This window comes from Narcine bancroftii, chromosome 2 (genome assembly GCF_036971445.1).
Source record: "Narcine bancroftii isolate sNarBan1 chromosome 2, sNarBan1.hap1, whole genome shotgun sequence".
NCBI classification, from domain to species: Eukaryota; Metazoa; Chordata; class Chondrichthyes; order Torpediniformes; family Narcinidae; genus Narcine; species Narcine bancroftii.
Genome location: NC_091470.1, coordinates 193,818,513 through 193,841,549, shown reverse-complemented (window position 1 = coordinate 193,841,549; position 23,037 = coordinate 193,818,513). Strand labels below are relative to the sequence as shown.

The following is a 23,037-nucleotide window of genomic DNA, read 5'->3' as shown; positions in this document are numbered from 1 at the left end:
CTCAGGCGACCCCCACGGGCCTGGTCTCAGGCGAACCCCACGGGCCCGGTCTCAGGCGACCCCCACGGGCCCGGTCTCAGGCGACCCCCACGGGCCCGGTCTCAGGCGACCCCCACGGGCCCGGTCTCAGGCGACCCCCACGGGCCCGGTCTCAGGCGACCCCCACGGGCCCGGGCTCAGGCGACCCCCACGGGCCCGGTCTCAGGCGACCCCCACGGGCCCGGTCTCAGGCGACCCCCACGGGCCCGGTCTCAGGCGACCCCCACGGGCCCGGTCTCAGGCGACCCCCCCCCCCCCCCCACGGGCCCGGTCTCAGGCGACCCCCCCCCCCCCCCCCCCCCCACGGGCCCGGTCTCAGGCGACCCCCCCCCCCCCCCCCACGGGCCCGGTCTCAGGCGACCCCCCCCCCCCCCCCACGGGCCCGGTCTCAGGCGATCCCCCCCCCACGGGCCCGGTCTCAGGCGACCCCCCCCCCACGGGCCCGGTCTCAGGCGACCCCCCCCCCACGGGCCCGGTCTCAGGCGACCCCCCCCCCCACGGGCCCGGTCTCAGGCGACCCCCCCCCCACGGGCCCGGTCTCAGGCGACCCCCCCCCCACGGGCCCGGTCTCAGGCGACCCCCCCCCCACGGGCCCGGTCTCAGGCGACCCCCCCCCCCCACCTTGTCCCCTGTCTTCGGACCCCCTCCACCTTCGCCCCAGTCTTAGGACGCCCTCCACCTTGCCCCCCCCCCCACCTTGGGCCCAGTCTTAAATCCTTCCCTCCCCTCTCATCTTGGTCTTCCCTCCCCCTCGTGTCTCCCTCGCATTGCCAACCCCCTTGCATGGTTTCACCGTAGCTGGTCTACCCGCCAACCCAAACTCCTTCTCCCTCTCCTCACTGATCTTCCTGCCCTCCCATTCACTAATGCCCATTTTCTGCAATTCCCATTCCCCTTCCTTGATCCCTGTCCTCCTGGTCCCATCCATGATCTCGGTAGGTGACCTTATCTCCATCCCCTTCCCCCCTCCGGTCCCATGTTCTCTTCACCCTGACCCCTGTCATCCCTCCTTGCTTCCTCCCAGAATTCTGATCTTCCTAATTCTTATGGTACTCATTCTCTCCACTGATTATTCAGTTCCTGTATTTTCCCTCCCCTCTTGCAATACGGACTGGTTCTTGGATTATAGTTCTGCTTAAGTACCTTCCCCCTCGACCTTTGCCCTGGGGCCTTTTATTTATCCTACATTAGCTGTATAAACTTGCCAGCTCTAATTTAGTGCATTTAAAAAGCACCTGGGGAAGGAGGTCTTTCCTGCTAATTAAAAAAAAACGGATTTGAGGAACTCAGCAGGCCAGGTAGCATCCTCGGTAGAATTAAACGGTCAACATTTCGAGTTGGGCTCCTTTCTATCTCAAGAAAGAGTTGTGACCCGAAACATTGACTCTCCTTTTGAATGGTTCAGGCCTGAAACACTATATCTTAATTCCTGTGTACACTGCAAGACCGGCTATTCCTCCAGCTTTTTTTTTACTCTCCATTTGTCTCCACGGATTCTACCAGACCTATGTATTTCAAGATTCCAGCGCCCGCAGTCCTTGCCTTCAACCAAGCCATCTAGTTCAGGAAGAAATGCAGGGAATTCCACCCAATCTCCCAGGAGAGCGGAGGAAATGGTGTTGGGTTTGAGTAATAGTGGCCCATTGCAATTAATTGGGTGGAATCATAGATTTATGATTCACCTGGCTGAAGTAAAGATTCATTTATCGTCATGAATTACCACACAAAATGTAATAGTTCCCCAGATGTGGCAACAGAATTCGACAGGGTGGTGAAGTAGGGATTGGCCATGCTTGTTGGCGAACAGATTTGGGGATGTACGTGACAATTTTACAACCTCCAGTGAAGAAGAAAGGCTTGGGCCCGAAATGTCAGTGATGTATCTTTACCCCCTATGGATTCTGTGAGACCAGCTGAGTTCCTCCAGTGTTTCTGTGTGTTTTACAACAATCACAGCACCTGCAGACTTCTGTGTTTTGCCTCGTCACGCCAGGACCAGCACGTGTAGTTGTGATTACCACGTGATTATGCTGGAAAGGTTCACCTGGACGATGGGTACACAGAGAGTGGTGGCTAAGGTTGTAACATTTAGAAAGGGACATGGCTGGGAAAGGTTTGGAGGGATATGAACTAATTCCAGATGATGGGGTAGACGAGGTTCCAGGTTCCTTTTATTGTCACATAATAATACACGATAAACGTTATTTCTGCCTGCCGCAAGGCAGACGCCTGTTGCCTGGCGCCCCTTACACTAAGAGAAGCAAGAGAGTCCCTTTGGAGACACTGAGTGTCCGTGGATTTGCCTCCAGCGCTCCCAAAGCCACACAGACTCTTGTTCAATCTATCGGCAACCCGAGCTCCAGATCCAAACCTCTGACTCACCTTCAGCACCCGCAGCCCTTTGGGAGCCCTTCTTGCACGCCATATCCCCTTGAATCCAACAACTAGGTCGGTACGGGCGTATTGGGCTGCTGCTTCCATTCTGTATAATTCTGGTGTCCTGAACTTTATGCTCCTGGTAGTAATGGCGCACAGGGCTGGTTTGAGCTTGGCCACGTTGCGTGTTAGAGCAGATGCCGCCTGAACTCGTGCCAAGTGCATAGAGAAAGCGGATCCCACCTTTCCCTGGGGAAGGGATGACAGCGAGCCGAGCTCTCAGAGTTCATGCTCCTCGTCGAGATGCAGTTCTCCAATCCAGCGCTACCTGCCTGCTTGTTAGTAGTGACACTGCTAGCGAATGACCCACGTTCTGCCTCCGTTGCAGGCTGCAAGCAGCCACCACACACCCAGACACAAAGGAAGGCCTAGCACTGATTAAAGTGGCAGCATGTATCCAAGGAAATGAATACAGGAAGGGGCCTTTTTCTATGGCCATTATTGTGGAGCAGGGTTGGACGCTGTGGACATTGTTTGGCCACCTCCTGTCATTGTGCAGTGCCACAAGTGTGTGTGCTGCCTGCAGACTTTCATTTGGACGGATGGAGAGAGGGAGAGAGAGTGCTCCAGGGTGCCTTTGCTGAGCTGTGTTTCGGGAGCTCGGGGAGAACCCAGCAGGTGTGTGGCAAGAGATCTGTCTGCAAGTATTTGCTCTTTTCTGTCACTGATCGTGTGTTTCCTAACCCGAGGGTTGGTGTCCTGTCTTGGGTATAGGAGTTTGGATGTTATGGTGAAGTTGTATAAGACTTCGGTGAGACCAAATCTGGAGAATTGTGTGCAGTTTTGGTCACCTAAGTATAGAAAAGTTTATCAATAAGATGGAAAAAGTGCAGAGAAGATTTACCAGGATGTTGCCTGGACTTCAGTAACTGAGTTACTGGGAAAGATTAAACAGTTTCGGACTTTATTCCCTGGAGCGTAGAAGAACAAGGAGAGATTTGATAGAGGTATTTAAAATTGAGGGGGACAGACAGAGTAAATGTAGTTCGGCTTTTTCCAGTGAGGGTGGGTGAGATACAAACCAGAGGATATGGGTTAAGGGTGAAAGGGGAAAAGTTTAGGGGGAACAACTTCACACAGAGAGTGGTGGGAGTGTGAAACGAGATGCCAGCTGAAGTGAATATGGGCTTAATTTTAACATTTAAGAAGAATTTGGACAGGTACATGGATGGGAGAGGTTTGGAGAACTGTGAACTGGGTGCAGACCAGTGCGACTAGGCAGAAAAATGGTTTGGCACAGACTAGAAAGGCTGAAGGTCCTCTTTCTGTGCTGTAATGTTTTTTGGTTCTTGTGCATGGCTGCTGGTCCCTGTATGCAGCAGGGAGGATGGCTGGGTAGGTGGAAGGTGAGTGATGCAATTCACCCAGAGTATATACATAGCCTTGGTGTAGATTCTGCTGTGTTGCAAGAAGCATTGCAGCTAATTGTACAACGTTCTCTGAAAAAGTGACAGTAGCAGAGTAACCTTTTTAGTGTTACTGATAAATATTTCATCAGAAGAACTCTTATCATTTGCACAGCATGAGAGGACACTGATGCAGTCTGGTTCTTCCAAATGGTATGAAGATCCTTTCTTGATCTCTCTGTCTCCATCTCGGAAGACAAACTATCTGCAGGCATCTTCCAGAAACCTACCAACTCCCACAGTTACCTCGACCCACACCTCTTCCCACCCTGTAAGGATTCCACTGTAAATTTCCTGTTCTCCAAAAGTCAAGCAACCGGCAAAAAACATTGCAGAAGATAAATACCGGTAGGTAAAAAATATGGATGTTTTAAATTGGTGCCCCCAATGGTCACTTCACCAATCGTGCAACACGCAATCTCAAGCAACCGGCAAATTTGCTTATCTGGCAATTCCCACTGTAACAAATTCAAGTCAGGCTACTGGCATAACATCTCGTTGGGAAGAAAGTGCAGCAGTTTGCTTTTACTCTTGGGAGTTTTGGTCTGGAATTTCCTGCTCAAGTCAGAGTTTGAGTCAAGTTTCTTTTCATCCAATTGTACACGTACAAACTGGCGAAACAGCGTTCTCCGGTCCTCGGTGCAAAACACCCAGACACACAACCAGACGTAGCACCATATAGACAATGCATATTCAGGACAAGTAGTCATACCTAAAAATAATATTGTTTTGTCTCAGAGGGTCAGTGTGAGTAGTTCCTTTGGTCATTCAGTGTTCTCACTGCCCGTGGGTTGAAGCTGTTCATCAGCCTAGTGGTGCTGGCTCTGATTCTCCTCTATCTCTTCCCCGTCAGGAGCAGCTGAAAGTTGTGTGTAGAGAGGAAGGGGTCCTCAAGGATTTTGCACGCCCTTTTCAGTCAATGATCCCAGTAGTTCACATCATTTGGGGTGGGTGGGAGACTCCAGTGATCCTCTTCCTGTGGATTGACCACCGATCCATTTCTCCTGTATTCATTTCCTTGGATACATGCTTCCATTTTAATCAGTGCTCAAATCTAGGCCTTCCATTTCACTGTACCACACTGTGATGCAGCCGGCCAGGATGCTCTCAATGGAGCTCCTGAAGAAGGTTGACGTGATGGTGGCCGGTAGTCTTCCACAGCATAGAAACGCCATAGTCAATGCTGATCATCAAATAACCATCTATATTTATCAGAGTCTGTAGCACTTGCCAGTTCAAGGGTTCATCTCGATAAAGACCAGAAACACTCACTGATCATTTCTGTCTGAAGTGATCTAGATTCTAACCACCCTCTTGACTGAAGTAGGCAGCAATCTGGGAGTGCTGAAGCTACACTTTCAGAATCACTTTATTGTCATGAACTTTGCTATTTTACAGCAGGATCACAGTGCAAAATTACTAAAAATAAATTAATGCACAAAGAGGAGAGCATGAGGCCGTATCTGGGGTTCATTGTCCATTCAGGAATCAGATGGCAGAGGGGCAGAAGCTGTCCTTGTGCCACTGGGTGTTTGCTTCAGGCTCCTGTACCACCTCCCCAATGGAGGCAGGGTGAAGAGGGCATGGCCGATGGGGGGGGGGTGGGTGTCCTTGAGGATAGAGGCTGCTTTCTTAAGACACTGCCTCTTGTAGAAGTCCTTGATGGAGTGAAGACTGGTGCCCATGATGGTGCTGTCCGAGTTAACAACTCTCTCATCTTTCCCTGTTTCAGGGAACAGGAGAGCCGTAGGATGATGGGATGGAGTATCTCTGTCCCGCCTCACCTCTTTGTGCTAGAAGGAAGTAAGAGTGCACTCCAGTGATGTGTGGTCGTGCTCAGCGTTGAGGGATTTGGGGAATCTGGGGTGGGAACCTAACAGTCATGACTAATTAGGCATTGATTCTGCTGCGTGGTGTCTACATCTAAGCTTGACTCATCCTGTCTAAATAGAGATTTTATAGCAATTCATTTGGAACTGACAAATGAACACTGGGTTCATTCATTGTACCTTGTAACATTCACACGTTTAACTTTCACCAGAGGTGGACAAACTTTTAATTTTAAATGTAGACATACAGGTGCTCCTCAACCTACAATGGGTTGCGTCCCAGCAAAACCATCGTAAGATGAAAAAGAATACCGCACCTTCCTTTATTCCACATGGAAAAAGACATAACGTACACAGCTGAAAACACATTGGGCATAAAGAACATTTGAATCATTGAACTAAAATTAAATTGCTGGATGGTGGGGATGCATATTGAAAACACGGGAGCAGATCAGAATTTGAAATTGAAAGTACGCATTTGAACTGTCATAACTTTGAAAATTCATAAGTTAGACCACCTGTACAGCACAGTAACAGGCCGTTTCGCCCCACGAGTCCCTACCGCCCAATTAACCTACACCCCCGGCAGGGACTCAAGGGCTGAAATAGCCTGTGACTGTGCTGTATGTCTAAAAAGGTTGGCCACCCCTGGGGTAGACGATTCTAAAACTGGAGGGCATAGGGATTAAGAGAGAATTAAGAAAAAAAGTAATTAAAGCTTGTCCCATTATTAAGCAACAGGAGTTTGCCTGTCGATTTTAAAAGAAAAATTTAGACATACAGCACGATAACAGGCCCTTCTGGCCCACAACCCCATGCTGCTCAATTAACCTTTAACCCCTGTACATTTTTGAAGGGTAGGAGGAAACCGGAGCACCTGATGGAAACCCATACAGACACAGGGAGAACGTACAAACTCCTTGCAGTCAGTGCTGGATTTGTACCCAAGACGCTGATAGTGTTGCGCTAATGGCTGCAGTAAATGTGCCATGCAGCATATTTAATGCTGGAGGGGAGAAGTAAATCAGGTTGTCTGTAAAAGCATAGCTATAACTGCTATGCTAACCGTGCCGCCCTTGGTCAGCATAGATAAGTTGGACTGAAGGGCCTGCGCTGTACAACTCTGATTTCAGAGCATGGTGGTACCAGTTCCTTTTTAACCTGATGGGTCACACCTACACTCCCTGGCTCCATTTACCGCACTCCCTTTAAACTCACTGGGCCCTGTTTCCGATGCTCTTCAAACCTACCAAGTTCACTGGAGGTTTTATTTTCAGACCAGAAAATGTGCCCACTCCAAGGCTGCTAAAGTTACAAGCATGCCACATAACAGTATTATCGTATTGGTATAAATAGCAATCACAATCTCAGTGGCCAGCTGGAAAGGAAACAGCATGATTGTCGTCTGTTTAGTGTCTGACAAGCTGACTGGAGACCAACAGTCCTGGATCACTGACCTCTGATGCTTCAGATGGGGGTGAACTGAGCCTCTGATTGACAGCCTCCCCCACCCCCCTCCTTTCAGTCACCCCGCCCGTTGACAGTTTCCAGTTGGACTGGGAATGGGAAGCAATCTAGTAGACTCCCAGGGAACAAGCAGGGAAAGGGCGAGAGGAGTGTAAATGAAGGGCGCTAGGAATCTGAAACAAACCCCAAAAATGACGGACACTCTCAGGAGACAACCATGGAAAGAAAATCTGAAGTAACACTTCAGATTGAATACCCTTCAATGGAATGGGGGAAATGCAAAAGATGGCAGGCGCTACGATTGTAGTTAAAACACGGAAGTGTTGGAAGCTAGGTTCATCGCCCTCAAACCTCCCAGGAAAGAAGGGATTAGCATATGAGGAACGTTTGACGGCTCTTGGGCTGTACTCTTTGGAGTTCAGGAGAATGAGGGGGAACCTCAGAAGCATTTTGGATTCTGAAAGGCCTGGACAGAGTGGATGCGACAAAGTTGTTTCCCATGTAGGGGAGCCCAGGACAAGAGGGCATAACTTCAGGATTGAAGGGCTCCTGTTTAAAACAGATGTGTAGGAATTGATTCAGCCAGAGAACTTCTGGGATTTGTTACCACGGGTGGTTGTGGAGATCAAGTTGCTGGATGTATTTAAATTTTTAAAATGTAGACATAGAGCACGGTAACAGGCCTTTTTGTCCATGAGCCAGCTCACACCACCCAATTGGCCTACAATCCCTACCCCCCCCCATACATTTTGAACAGTGGGAGGAAACTAAAGTATCTGGAGAAAACCCACGTAGACACGGGGAGAACATACAAACTCCTTACAAAAAAGCGCAGGATTAGAACCCCAGTTCTGATCGCTGCCGCTGTAACAGCATTGTGCTAACCGTAAGGCAGAGATTGATAGGATATTAGAATAGAAGTAAAACATGAAAATCTGCAGACACTGTGATTGAACTAAAATAACAAAGCTGCAGGACTTTATAGTACAAGATAAAGGTACATTACCAATTTTTCAGGCTTGAGCCCGTCAAGGCATCTGAATAGTCAGGGTATCAAAGGTTATGGGGCCAACGCAGGGGAGTGGGGCTGAGTGGGAGAATGGATCAGCTCATGTTAAAAATGGTGGAGTGGACTTGATGGGCCGAATGGCCTACTTCTGCTCCAGTACCTCATACCCTACAGTCAACAAACAGGACCCTGCATAGTCCCCAAACTCGTGGCAGCAGAGGCCATGCGGTTGTGAGCTGAAGGAAGGGTGAGGGGGAATTTAGAGTAGACTGCATCTCTGGGGGTGTTCCCAAGAATCTGTTGACACAAACAGTTAGATAAGCCTGGCACTGCCTGTTTATTTATTGCCCATGGGGTCTGCCTATGACCTTGAGGCCAGTTGGAAGAGAGTAGGTTGGTAAATCAAAGGGACTTTAATCAAGCAGCCTCTGCTCAGGAGATTGCACAAAATGGCAGACTACTTGTGGCTGTCTGTACAAAATGGCAGGCTTTACATGAAGGAACAGTGCACAAAATGCTCCGCTTCCTGGAAATAGACACGCCAGAATGGCAGACTTCCCGAATTTGGCTTGTGTGAAAGTTCCAACTCGTGGAAGTGACTGATATAGTAAAACTCCTGGTATCCGGCACTTATGAAGATTAGTAGATGCCAGATAAGTGTATTTCCTGGTTTCTTGAGACTCGCTTTTACAATGCCTAACTAATACACCTGCATTAAGAATAAACAGTTTAAAAGACAAAAATACTACACTGTACTTACACTGAACAAATCTCCCTTGCATGAATATTGCAGGTTCCTCACCCTCCATGGAGCCGCCCGAAAGACGAACAATATTCTAGATAATTAACCCAAGTTTATAGATAAAGCCTCTGACCGGGGAAACTCTTACTCAGCAGGGATAGATTTCAGATTTATTGCCAGAGTACATGCATAACATCACGTACATTCTTTTTCCTGCGGGTGAGGCAGAATTATTAGTTATTGCTAGTGTAAAAAAAAACTACACAACGTACACGTGTAAACAAATAAACTCCAATGCAGAGAGAAGAAAATCAATGAAGTGCATAAGTAAGAGTCCTTAAATGAGTCCCTGATTGAGATTGTCGTTGAGGAGTCTAATCGTGGAGGAGGAGCAGCTGTTCCTGAACCTGGTGGTGCGAGTCTTGTGGCACCGATACCGCTTTCCTGATGGCAGCAGAGAGAACAGTGCGTGTGCTGGGTGGAGAGGATCCTCGATGGTTGTTGCTGCTCTCCGATTCCAGCGTTCCCCATAGACGTTCTCGATGTGGGGAGGGTTTTGCCTGTGTTGTCCACTACCTTTTGGAGGGCTTTATACTCAAGGGTATTGGTGTCCCCATACCAGACCGTGATGCAGCTGGTCAGTATCCTTTCCACCGCACATCTGTAGAAATTTGCCAGGGTTTCCAACGTCATAGCAAACCTTCACATACTTAAAGTGACACTTTAAGAGAGTCACCCCAACGGTGAGCAGCATCAACCAGCTCTTCATCCTGGGCGACACTATTGCTGTTTCACACAACTTTATTCAAACAGCTGCTACAAGCAAAGCCCAAACAAGGCCCTCCCTCTGCTGGCTGAATGTTTGCTGCCATCTTTACCAAACGTTTGTGTAACTTCAGAGAACATTTACTTTTACAATTTTAAACATTTTTTGACCTATTATTTTATTTTTATTTTCTTTTATTTCCCGGTTGCTTGAATTCTGGATACCGAGGGGGGAGATGCACCCATCTTTACCCGTGGGCTGATTTATGAATGACCATGTTCCTCTCCTTCTCCCACAGGCCATCTTCCAATCGAGCCCCCAGGAACGGATCTGGGACATTCAGTGGCAGCATTTCAGCTGACATAGAGTCCAGTACCAAGCGGGTAAGTCTTGCATTCTCCTGTCATCCAGGCCATGGGTAAGGATTTCTCCAGATTCCTTTGGAAATTCACAACTGCTTCCACTGTTCTTTTCAGGCAGTATGGTCCACAGCAGAGTTCAGAATCAGGATTTATTATTATGAACAAGTTATGAAATTCAGTGTTTTAGGGCAGCATCTTAGTGCAAACGTGCATATTATAATAATCTTATGACATTATATTAAAAAATACAATAACTGCATGAAAAGCAGAGTCTTTGGTTCATTGATTATTCAGGAATCTGAAGGCGGAGGGGAAGAAGCTGTCCTTGTGCTCATCTTCAGGCTCCTCCTGTACCTTTTCCCTGATGGGAGCAGTGAAGAGGGTATGGCCTGGGTGGTGGGGAGCCTTGAGGATAGAGGCTGCTTTTTTTTTTTAAGCCACCGCCTCATGTAGATGTCCTCGATGGAGTGAAGTCTGGTGTCTTTGATGTTGCAGGCTGAGTTTATTCTTGTCCTCAGAGTGGGCGCCTCCGTACCAGGCAGTGATACAACCAGCCAGAATGCTCTCCACAGTACAACTGTAGAAGTTTACGAGGGACTTGGGTGAAGTACCAAATCTCTTCATACACCTCACAGGGTATAGGCTTCTTCATGATTGCATCAACGTGGAGGCTCCAGGACAGATCCTCGGAGATGTTGACACCCAGCAATTTGAAGTTCTTGACCCTCTCCACTGCTAACCCCTCGAAGGGGGCTGGGTCGTGTTCCCCTGACTTCCTCCTGAAGGCCACAATCTTGGTTTTGCTAACGTTGAATGCATGGTTGTTGTCATTCAATGAGTTGATCCATCTCCCTCCTGTACTCTTCCTCATTGCTGTTTGTGATTCTGCTGACAACTGTGGTGTTGTCGGCAAACTCGTAGATGGCATTGGAATTGTGCCTGGCCACAGAGACGTTGGTGTATAACGAATAGAGCAGTGGGCTAAGCATACATCCTTGGGGTGCACCTGTGTTGATCAGTAAGGAAGAGATGTTTTCAAATCTTCCAGTGAGAAAGTCAAGGATCCAGTTGCAGAGGGGTGAAGTAATAAGGCCAAGAGTTTGTAGCTTCTTGACCAGCACTAAGGGAATAATGATATTGAAGGCTGAGCTGTAGTTGATGAAGAGCATGAGTTGTTGTTTTTGAGGTGATCCAGAGCCAAGTGGTGAGCCAGCGATATTGCATCTGCCATGGAATGATTGTGACTATAGGCGGTTGGCAGTGGGTCCAGATCTTTTTAAAAATAAAATCTCGTGCAGTTGCGTAAAATCACTCTTGCCTAACACCTAGTAGCCTGAATACGCCTGGGATTGTCCGATCTCGGAAGCTAAACAGGCACAGATGGTCAGTACTTGGAGGGGAGACCGCCTGGGAACACCAGGTGCTGTAGGTTTCTGTGAGGGGCGCTGTACAAACTGGTGACTCTGCCTTACGGTAGACAGAAGTTAAAGAATTTAATGTACGTTACATTCTAAATATGGTATTAATGACAATAATGGAACCTTTACCTTTTCTCTTCACGCTCATCTGTTTGCACAGCGATACCAGACTTCCTGTTTAGCTACTCTCAGCTGTTTTTCTTCTTTACCTTCCCTTGCACACACTGCCTGGGATTTCTCCCTTTTTCGCACCCTGGGGGTCCCCAACTCATTCACCCTGACCCTTGCACACAAATGATGAGATGCAGTGATGCAGCTGATAGTCTTTGTCTCACATTCAGTCATAACTTGATGAAGAGCTCAACATGGTTACCTATCTTCACCTTTGTTGTGTGACCTGCTGAGTCTTTCTAGCATTGTGGTTTTACTTCAACTACCCTGGAGACGTGCGGCTTTGTAAATTGGGGCAAGCATGTGGGAGGACCTGCGTGTATTTGAGGGGAATATCTCAAGGCAGTGTCTCCCATTGATGTCTTCAGTGGACAAGAGGTTGGACTCCTCCTTCCCCCCTACCCCAGAATGGCTTGGCCAGGGTTTGCCACTTTCCACAGCCTTCTGTGTTCCCTGGCGCTCGAATTCCCAAACCAGGCTGTGATGCAACCAGCCAGGATACATTCCACAGTGCCCCCGTACCAATTTGATGGAGTACCCAACGACATTGCAAACCTCCACAGACTTCTTCGAGAGTCGCGTTGGTGTGCCTTATTCACAATACTATGTTTCACCTGGGTAACCTAAAACCCAATGGCATAAACATTCATTTTTCTGATTTTAGGTAGCCCCTGCCCCATCCTGTTCTATCTTTGCTCTCTCATTTATCTGCTCCCATACTTACTTTTCTCTCAAACACCTCTCGCTCCCCCCGCCCCCAAAACCATGGTCTCCTACTTGCCTATTTCCCTCTCTCCATCCCCTCTACCTGTCCCTTCCCCTCCCTCTCCCTTGGATACCTTTGCCTCTCTCAGCCTACTCTCCCTGTGGTCTCTTTCTCTCACGTACAACCACCACCTCCCACCCCCCATTGGAGTTCGGGATTGAACTAGGGCCTCTGGATCAGTGAGGCAGTTATTCTACCCACTACACCAAGAAACACCTTATCTGCAAGCTGCCGGTGTTATCTAACCCCGAAACCTCTGGTACCCAAAAAAAGCTGGGTATTGGCCCCATATGCCCCCCGCCCCTGACCTTCAGGCTCTTGGGAAGAGCTCCTGCCATCGCCCCTGATGTGATGCTTTGCCACCACAGGGCAGTACCGGTGGGGGCGTAGAGTGGTGAGGCAGTGGGACAAATGGAGAGAACTGACAAGAGGTATCTCAATGCGGAGAGCGAGGATGAAATGGTGAGTTGTGGGCATCTTACCCCCTTCCCTGTTCCAGAGAGGTGAGGGCAAGACTGCCTGCAGGGGTGTCTGGGCTGATGGAGTTGCGACACATTGGGGATCTGATGAGGGGGTTGGAACAAAGGGTTGGAAGCGTGGGGGTTTGGGAGGGTGTTGTCAGGGATGGGATGGGATTGGGTTGGGTTGGGTCTGGTTGGTAAGGGGCGTTGAGAGGTTTAAGGTAGTGTGATGAAGTGGGGAACGAGGAGTGGAGTTGGGGCAGGGAGGGGGTTGAGGTGGGGAAGAGTCTATCTGGTGAGGACCTTGGGCTCAGGGAACACCAGCCCTGAATCTCTGTTCCCGCTGCTTGTACAGGAAGTGTGTGGGTACCAACCCTGCTGGTGGAAGGTGTGCCTGGTGTGTGTGGGGACTCTGTGCAGCGGAGGGCTGCTGCTCCTCTTCCTCTACTGGATGCCGGAGTGGAGCGTCAAGTGCACCTGTCGGGAGGTCTCACTCAAGCAGGCCTCCGTGCTGCTGCTTTGGACCACGGTGAGTGCCCAGTGCTGGGGCTCTCAGCCACGACTCTTGGGGGGAGTGGGGCAGCGCAGCAAAATTCACTGCCTGCCTCTGAAGGCTGCACAGATTGGGATTTCATTCCCTGGAGCATTGCATCATGAGGGGTATGAGGGATACCGAAGCAGGCTTTTTCCACCAAGGTTGGAATAATCTTGGAATACTGATACATAATTCCCTGAAAGTGGCATCACAGGTGGATAGAGTTCTAATCATCCGTCATAAATCAGAATATTGAGTACAAGAGATGGGATGTTATGGTAGAGTTGTATTAGACATTGGTGAGGCCAAATTTGGAGTATTTTGGTCACCGAACTACAGGAAAGGTATCAGTAAGATAGAGTGCAGAGAAGATTTACTCGGACATTGACCAGTCTTAAGGAACTGAGTTACCGGGAAAGGTTCAACAGGTTAAGACTTTATTCCCTCGAGCAAAGAAGAATGAGGGGAGATTTACAGACTATGGCATGGTCACAGGCCCTTCCGGCCCACGAGCCTTTGCTGTCCAATTGCACCCAATTGACCTCCAACCTCAAGTATATTTTTGATGGGTGGGAGGAAACCAAAGCCCCTGGGAAAGCCCACATGGATACAGGGAGAACATACAAACTCCTTACAGACAGCGCAGGATTCAAACCCTAACGCTGTAACAGCGTTACACTAATCGCTATGTTAACTGTGCCAGCCCTTTTGATAACGGTATTTAAAATTATGAGGGGCATAGACAGAGTAAATGTAGGTAGACTTTTTCCACTGAGAGTAGGTGAGATACAAACCAAAGGAGATGGGTTAAGGGTGAAAGGGAAAAAGTTAGGGGAAACATTCAGGGGAACCAGAGTGGTCGAGTGTGGGATGAGCTGTGAGCAGAAGTGATGAATGTGGGCTCAATTTTAATATTTAAGAAGAATTTGGACAGGTACATGGATGGGAGGGATATGGACTGAGTGTAGGTCAGTGGGAACTTGGCAGAATAATAGTTTGCTACAGACTTGGAAGGACCTGTTTGCTGTTGTGTCCTGGTTCTCTGGGAGGGGAGTGGAGGAATATGGATTGGGTGCAGGACTAGGCAGAATATTTGTTCAGCAGGGACCAGATGGGTGAAGGGTCTGTTCCTGGGCTGCAGTGATAAATGGTTCCAAAAGCAATCCTGGTTCACAGACCTGTCCAAAGCCCAGGCCGACCCTTCCCTCCGTGCCCCCCTTTCCACGGATATTGCCAGCCATGCTGAGCACTTCCAGCTTTTTCTGGATTTGGTTCTGAGTTCCAACATTTGACATTTTAACTTTATTTCTCACACTTTGATGAGAAGGGGCCTTCTGCGAGCAGGTTTAAGTTGAAGAACAAGAGCACAATTTGCAGATTGTGGGATTATGATGACAATGGATCAGTGGGCACCAAGCCAGGGCAGCATGGGGTTGCTGAGGGAAGGAACTGTCTTAAAGTCTGTCAGTGTGCGCTTTCACGCACTATAGACTTCTCCCTCCTCCCATCCAGGAAAAGAGAAAGTGTCCAGGGCATTAATGTGTTGGCTGCATTTTCCAGGCAGTGGGAGAGTCTGGCAGGGGAGGGATGTTTGAGTGATGGTTTGAGCCGCATTCACTGCCTTCTGCAACTTCCAAAGAACATTACAGCAGGAAACAGGCCCTTCAGCCCTTCTCATCTGTGTCAAATTATTTTTCTGCTTGATCCCACTGACCCGCACCCAGTCCATAGCCCTCCACACCTCTCCCATCCATGTACCTGTCCAAATTCTTAAATGTTAAAATTGAGCCCATTTTCACCACTTCAGCTGGTGGTTCGTTCCATGCTCCCACCCTTCTGTGTGAAGACCTTCGTCCTCATGATCCCCCTAAATATTTTGCCTATCACCCTTAACCCACACCTACCCTCAGTGGAAAAAGCCGACCTACATTTACTCTGTCCCTCATAATTTTAAATACCTCCATCAAATCTCCCCTCATTCTTCTACGCTCCAGGAATAAAGTCCGAACCTGTTTAACCTTTCCCTGTAACTCAGTTCCTGAAGTCTGGGCTACATCCTAGTAAATCTTATTAATATCTTTCCTGTAGTTAGGTGACCAAAACTGCAGACAATACTCCAAGTTTGGCCTCACCAATGCCTTGTACAACTTTACCATAACATCCCAACTCCTGTAGTCAATACTTGGATTTACTTCCTCCGACATTGAGCAGAACAGCTCCCTTTCCACACTGTGACGCATCCAGCAATAGAATCAGGTTTATTGTACTGAAGATTTATCACCAAATTTGTCATTTTGTGGCAACAGTATTGTGCATTACAGGTGCAAAAATTGCTATAAATTACATTTCCATAAGTACACTATTTAAAAATAACTAATTTATGCAAGCAGAAGAGAAAGTGAGGTAATGCCTGTGGTTCATTGTTCAGAAACCTGACGGTGGAGGGGAAGAAGCTGTCCTTGTGGTGCTGAGTGCTTGTCTTCTGGCCCCTGTACCTTTTCCCCGATGGTAGCAGAGGGAAGAGGGCATGGCCTAGGTGGTGGTGTCCTTGAGAATAGAGGCTGCTTTCTTGAGACACCGCCTGTTGTAGATGTCCTTGAAAGAGTGGTCTGGTGCCCGTGATGTTGCTGGCCGAGTTCACAACCTCCTGTAACCATTCCTGTCCTGTGCGTTGGCACCTCCGTACCAAACAGTGATGCCACCAGTCAGATGCTCTGTATGGCAGATGCAGTGTGAGAAGGATCTGTTACTCAAATCTTCTCATGAAGTATAGCCGCTGGTGAGTCTTCTTTGAAATTGCATCGACATGATGGTGCTAGCATAGGACTTCAGAGATAGTGACACCCAGGAATTTGCTCTTTCCAGTCTCAACTCTGTTCTCAATGGTGGCCATATCGAGGTTCTTGAGGAAGTGCTGCCCCCTGCAGATCGTTGGTGGTGCTGCAAGGTGAGTGCTGTCCCTTGTAGTTGCACTGCAGGCTGCCCACTGCACCTCTCTGTGCCTCGCAATGGAGTTTCAGCATCCTCATTAAAGTATGTATTTGTGCTTTATGACCGATTTTACCGCAGGACGAGTTCCGTACTTGTTTCCGTGTCCGAGTGCAACACATGGAGGCTCCAGGATATGACCCCTTGGGTGCTCCGCACCCTGATGACCAGAAGGAGCTCGCCTCCACCCCTATGGACACCCAGCAGATGGAGTGTGAGAAGGATCTATTACCCAAGGCTCCGGGGGCAGAGGCAGTTCAGGTGTGTGTCTGCGTGCACGTGTGCCTCCACTGTAAATCCCTTCCCCTCCCCTGAACCCTGAAGTCTGGGGGAAGTTGACGGGAATGTGGGGAGAATAACCTGGGATCAGTGTAAACGTGTGCATTCCAGGGCTGGCACTCCCCCAGAGAGCCAAGGAAATGCCAACCAAGTATGGGTCTCTCCATGATCCTACCTGATCTGCTCTTTGCCCAGACCCTTCCCAAGCTACCTGTGGGATCTTGCAATGCAAGAACACTGGACAACAAATGTTTCCTGCTTCCTGAAAACAAATTGAGGATTCTGATGGACAACTTCAAGATGAACACAAAGATAATTTCAGTGTTTCTGTATCACGTAGGAAGTTGGAGAAACATTAAATTAACTTTAATTGAATTTAGCATTTTAATTGCATAATGATGCTGAGCCAAGCTCTCGGGTTGACTGTACATGTTGTACAACATAAGTGAGAAGCCCAGGGTTTGTCTTGGTCACCAATTTTACAACCAAGGTGGAGCTCACAGGCTTTCTTAAGTCCAGTCTTGCTGTGTCTTTGAGTCTTAAGCGTGTGCTCTCCACAAATGTAACAGAATGTATCACAGCAATTGTGACATTATTGAGACATTTCTGCTGCACTGAATCCTCCTGAAGGCAATAAATTATATTAAGTACACACACTATGCTATTGCCTGAAGAACATGTGCATAATCCATAATTGATGCACAGCATTTGTGTATATGAGCTGCTTTTATAGCCTCTCTGCATCTATCCTGATTAAGCATGCCCAGCCAAAGGCAACATCAGTATCAGAATTTCTTGTCATGAACATGCCATGAAATTTGTTGCTTTGCAGCAGCATCAAAGTGTAAACGTTTATATAAACCACCTTAAAAATAATGCATTCAGGAATCTGGTGGCGGAGGGGAAGAAGCTGTTTTTGTGCCACTGGGTGTTCATCTTCAGGCTCCTTTCTGATTGTAGCAGAGTGAAGAGGGCATGACCCGGGTGGTGGGGGTCCTTGATAGAGGCTGCTTTCTTAAGACACCGCCTCTTGTAGATGGAGTGAAGACCAGTGCCTGTGATGTCACAGGCTGAGTTAACAACCGCCTGGAGTTTTTTTTTCCTGTCCTGAGTGTTGGCACCTCAGTTCAAAATAGTGATGCAACCAACCAGAATGCTCTCCACGGTCCACCTGTAGAAGTTTTCGAGTCTTTTGTGACATACCAAATCTCCTCAAACTCCTCACAAACTATAGTGGTTGGCGAGCCACTTCATGATTGTATTGACATGGAGGCTCCAGTACAGATCCTTGGTTCTGAGGTAGTGACTGTGGTTCATTGTTCAGAAACCTGATGGCGGAGGGAAAGAAGCTGTCCTTGTGACGTTGAGTCTCCTGTACCTTTTCCCCGATGGTAGCAGAGGGAAGAGGGCATGGCCTGGGTGGTGGGGGTCCTTGAGAATAGAGGCTGCTTTCTTGAGGCCCATGTGATGGAGTGAAGACTGGTGCCCATGATGTCGCTGGCATGCTTGAATGGACCAAAGCAGTTTACTTTGTGGGCAATATATTAGTAGGCTTAAAATATGACAGGAAATCACAAAAATAGGTTCTATCTAAACAATGGTACGTGATAGGAAAACTGAACGGTGATTGTCATGATCAGCAGCCCAAAGTCTATAAAATATACCCCCCAAAGTGTTCATGAAGCAAAATCCTCATTGTCCAGTGGCTTTCCCAACCTATACTCAAAGCCATGTCCCAGATGCCATGGTCTTCCCACTTGAGATCCCACTGTGCGCAGGTAGCTTTGCAACCCTGGGCAGCACGGCCACCCTTCGGGTCTTCGCGATAGTGGAAACGTAGGCTTCCTCTCTCCTCCGATGCTAGTGCGGGCTGGCTGTTCTGGGGTCCTCCCCAGGCTTTGGATTCGGGAGTCATCTCCCGGCCCCTCCCCGGGTTAGGGCACGAGGTGGACTGTGGTTGAGAAAATCCACTCCCACCACCTGGGAGGAAGGATGGGTGTGCACTCTGAGCTTTGTCCCTTGAACCTCTCCCCATCTTGTCTCTCTCCACCCCACCCCCAAAATCAGCTTCGATACTTCGATCATCACAAGGTGAAGTACCTGTGGTGCCAGCGACAACAGGAGTTCCTCCGGCTGGTGGCTTTGGAGGAAGGCATCCCGTGCTCTGTTATCCACAGCCACCACAGTGCTGGGCTTGCTCCTCTCCACAAGGAATACAGGTAAGGGAACTGGACAGTGACCCCAGGGAAGAACCATCTAACAGGGTCGCAGATGGGGGTGAGTTGTATACAATACAATACGACCCTGATAATACAATCCCACAGGCCAGGTAGAATTACCACTTGTTGGCAGTGCAAAAAAAAACTACTCAACATACATAGGTAAATGTAAACTAACTGCAATAGAGAGAGGAAAAAAAAATCAATCAAGTGCAAAAATCAGTGTCCTTAAATGAGCCCCTGATTGAGTTTGTTGCTGAGGAGTCTGATGGTGGAGGGGGAAGCATCTGTTCCTGAACCTGGTGGTGTGAATCTTAAGGAGCCCGATACCCCTTTCCTGATGGCAGCAGCAAGAACAGAGCGTGTGCTGGGTGGGTGGATCCCTGATGATCTCTGCTGCTCTCTGACAGCAGCGTTCCCCGCAGGTGGTCTCGGTAAGACAGGCAGGTGAGGCCAGATCTAGGAAACAGTCTCAAGAGTTGGGGGAGGAGTGGATTTCGGATGGAGATGAGGAGGAACTGCTTCTCCCAGAGAGTCGTGAATTTGTGGCATTCTCTGCCCAAGGATGCAGTAGTGGTTGCTTCATTGATCACAAGGAGAGAGATTTTTAAAACTGGAATTCCTTTAGCCAGAGAGCAGTGAACCTCTGGGAGTTGCAACCATGGGTGGCTGTGGAGGCCAGATTGTTGGTGTTTAAGGCAGAGATTGATAGGCAACTGAATCATTAGGGGATCAAAGGTATGGAGAGGGATAGCGATGATTGAATGGGAGAGCAGACTAGATGGGTTAATTAGCCTGCTGCTTTCAATGGATTATCACTGAATTATCAAGGGATTGTGGTCAGGGAGAATCAGAAGGGGATTTCACCCTTAAAATGTACAGCAGACCAAGGAACCACCTCTTGCTCCCACTTTCTCTCCAAACCATGAGGAAAATCCATAGGGATTACCGCATTGGATTAGGTGATTAATTTTGTTTTAAAATCTGTGTGGGAAATGCATAAATAAACACAGCCACCACCTTCTCCATGATCTCACCTTCCTGTTCTGGTTATGAATTGAAAAAGTTAGTCTACGTTGGGTTGGTCTGGGTAGGGATGAGGGGAGACACAATGTCTGCTCTTATCAAATTCAAATCCAGGACACTAGTGCTCAAATAGCATCACTGTTGGGGCAAGAGGCTCAGGGGGAAGCGTCACACTAGAGTGAGGGGTTCTCCTGGTGAGGGGAAGGTGCGAAGAGTTCTGAGGGCCAGGGGAGAGGTTAGGGAGGTTTGGTGTCAGGGTAGGGTGGTGGCCTCTGGGACCGGTGAGTACCTCTGCTGTGTCGTTCCACAGGAAGCTATTCTATGGAGAGAATCAGATCGACGTGAAAGTGCCTTCCATTCCCTATCTCCTGGTGAAAGAGGTAAGGCCCTTTCCCTAATCACTCCTGGTGGGGGATGCACTCAGAGGGAGTCTCTGCATCTGACCCCGGGAGTGTGTGATGGGATGTTGTGGAGGGAGCTTCACTCTGTGTCTGACCCCAGGAGTGTATAACGGGACGTTGTGGAGGGAGCTTCACTCAGTGTCTGACCACAGGAATTTGTGATGGGATGGTACGGAGGGAGCTTCACTCAGTGTCTGACCCCAGGAGTGTGTAATGGGATGTTGTGGAGGGAGCTTCACTCAGTGTTTGACCCCAAGAATGTTTGATGGGATGGTGCAGAGGGAGCTTCATTGTGTGTCTGAGCCCTGGAGTGTGTGTCGGGACGGTGTGGAGGGAGCTTCATTGTGTGTCTGACTCCAGGAGTGTGTAATGGGACCGTGCGGAGTGAGCTTTATTGTGTGTCTGACCCCGGGAGTGGGTGATGGGATGGTATAAAAGGAATTCACTCTGTGACCCACAGAGTGGGTCATTTATTTATACAATTTTTACAACACATCAGCATACAGCGCAAACGATTTTTTTTGTAGGCACACAGCACAGTAACAGGCCCTTTTGGTTCACGAGCCCTTGTCACCCAATTACACACAACTGACCTCCAATCCCTGGTACATTTTGAACGGTGGGAGGAAACCAAAGCACCCGGAGAAAACCCACGCAGACACATGGAGAATGTACAAACTCCTTACAGACAGTGCAGGATTTAAGCCCAGGTGGCTGGTGCTGTAAAAGCGTTGTGCTAACTGTGCTGCCCGATGTTGAACCATTTCAATTCTCATCTGTGTTCCTGCAGTGATTGCTCTGTAGTTTTCCTGCTTTTCCACTTTCTAGGTGCTGAATCCATTCCACTTTTTCCAAGTCTTCAGTGTGATCCTCTGGACCTTGGATGAATACCACTTGTACGCCTCTGCCATCGCCTTCATGTCTCTGCTCTCCATTTGTATCTCCCTGTACACCGTGAAGAAGGTAAAGGATGGCTGTCTCAGTCTGAGTGTTGGTCAATGAGCCTGCACTCCCTCTCACCCTCCTCTTTTTGCTTCCTTCAGCAATACACACTCTTACACGACATGGTGGCGGCTCACAATGTGGTTCGAGTCAGGGTTTACTATGGGACAAATGGTGAGTACACCCCTTGGCCTGGTCACTCCTTCGTCTGCCTGACTCTCTTTACCCTCATTCCCTCCTTAATCCCTCTTGTTCGTCCCCCCTTCCCAGTCTTCATCTTTCTCTCTTGCTCCCTATCCCCATCTCTCTTTCCTACGCCTTTCGCCTCCGATTCCTCCTCCTCCAACCCCTCACTGCTTCCCCTCCCCCTGATCCCCATCTCAAAATCAGCACTAACTGCTGGGCCTCCTCCCCTAGTGACGGAGGAAGTATTCTCCACCAACCTGGTGCCTGGTGATGTCATCCTCCTTCCAGCTAATGGTATGCTGATGCCCTGCGATGCAGTACTGGTCAGTGGTACCTGCATTGTCAATGAGAGCCTGCTGACAGGTGAGCACCGACATGGGGAGGGGTTGAGGGGGGATCACCAGTGTGGGGAAGGAGTGAACACCAGCGTGAGTCTGTGGTGAGCACTGGCGTGCTGTTGGGTAAAAATTGTTCCTGAAACAGTTAGAGGTCCTGGTCTTCAGGCTTCTGTACCTTCTGCCCAAAGGAAACCGTGAGGAGAGGTTGTGAACACTTGAACGTCTTCAGTGGACTGAATGGTTGGATGGATAGGGATGTAATGTTGAGACTCTATAAGGCACTGGTGAGGCCTCACTTGAAGTGCAGGGTACAGATTTGGATTCCTTATTTAAGAAAGGATGTGCTGGAATTGGAGAGGGGTCAGAGAACATTAGCAAGAATGATTCCTGGAATGAAGGGAACGTTTCGGACTGGACTCCTTCATGTTCAAAAAACATGAGTGGGGACCATATAGAAGCATTTTAAATGCTGAAAGACTTGGACAGAGGATGTGGCAGATTTATTTCCCATTGTAGGGGAGTCTAGGACAAGAGGGCACAGCTTCAGGATTGAAGGGCACCCACTTAAAACAGATGCAGAGGTATTTCTTCAGCCAGAGAGTGGTGAACCTCTGGGATTTGCTGCCATGGGCGGCTGTGGAGGCCAGGTCGTTGGGTGTATTTGAGATTGATAGGTATCTGAAGAGTCAGGGTGTCAAAGGCCAGGGAGTGGGGCCGAGTGGGAGAATGGCAGGGCAGACTCAGTTTGCCAAATGACCTACTTCTGATGGTGTTGTGGCCTCCCGTTGCCAGGGGAAAGCGTGCCAGTGCTGAAGACTAACCTGCCGCACACAACGAAGGGCGGTGGAGCCTCGCAGGACGAGGTTTACTGCCCTGAGAACCACAAGCGCCACACCCTCTTCTGCGGTACGACCATCATCCAGACCCGCTTTTACTCAGGAGAGCCAGTGAAAGCTGTCGTCGTCCGCACAGGTGAAGTGCCGAGGAGCAGTGCCCTTTCTAATCGGTGGGGGGGGGGGGATGGTGGTTGGGGAGGGAGAAGAGAGGCCGGCAGCACAGGGCAGGTGAAGGGATGGTTGGCGGTGGTTGATGTACGGGGAGGGATGGGGGGGGGATGGATGTAAGGGGGGAATGGGGGGGACGGGTGGTGGTGAGGGACATGATCGTGAGGGGCGGTGGGTTTGTGTGAAGTTCGAGGACGGGAGGCAGTGACTTGGTCAGAGATGGAGCAGCTGGACGGACTGGCCTTGG

The 23,037-nt window shown here is 49.1% G+C and overlaps 1 protein-coding gene across 3 annotated transcripts in view; it reads left to right on the top strand.

Moving 5' to 3' along the window:
- Positions 1–23,037, top strand: part of LOC138754872 (polyamine-transporting ATPase 13A3-like) — a 51,723-nt gene that overhangs the window by 3,584 nt on the left and 25,102 nt on the right. For 2 of the 3 annotated variants that reach the window (XM_069919798.1, XM_069919797.1), the window contains exons 2-11: positions 9,993–10,077; positions 12,780–12,873; positions 13,228–13,401; positions 16,477–16,656; positions 18,742–18,893; positions 20,230–20,299; positions 21,149–21,283; positions 21,364–21,436; positions 21,680–21,811; positions 22,579–22,758. In XM_069919798.1, the coding sequence (XP_069775899.1) occupies positions 12,823–12,873; positions 13,228–13,401; positions 16,477–16,656; positions 18,742–18,893; positions 20,230–20,299; positions 21,149–21,283; positions 21,364–21,436; positions 21,680–21,811; positions 22,579–22,758 (1,147 nt within the window). In that variant the 5' untranslated portion in view covers positions 9,993–10,077; positions 12,780–12,822. The remainder of the gene's footprint in view (positions 1–9,992; positions 10,078–12,779; positions 12,874–13,227; positions 13,402–16,476; positions 16,657–18,741; positions 18,894–20,229; positions 20,300–21,148; positions 21,284–21,363; positions 21,437–21,679; positions 21,812–22,578; positions 22,759–23,037) is intronic. The other variant, XM_069919799.1, reaches the window with a different exon arrangement.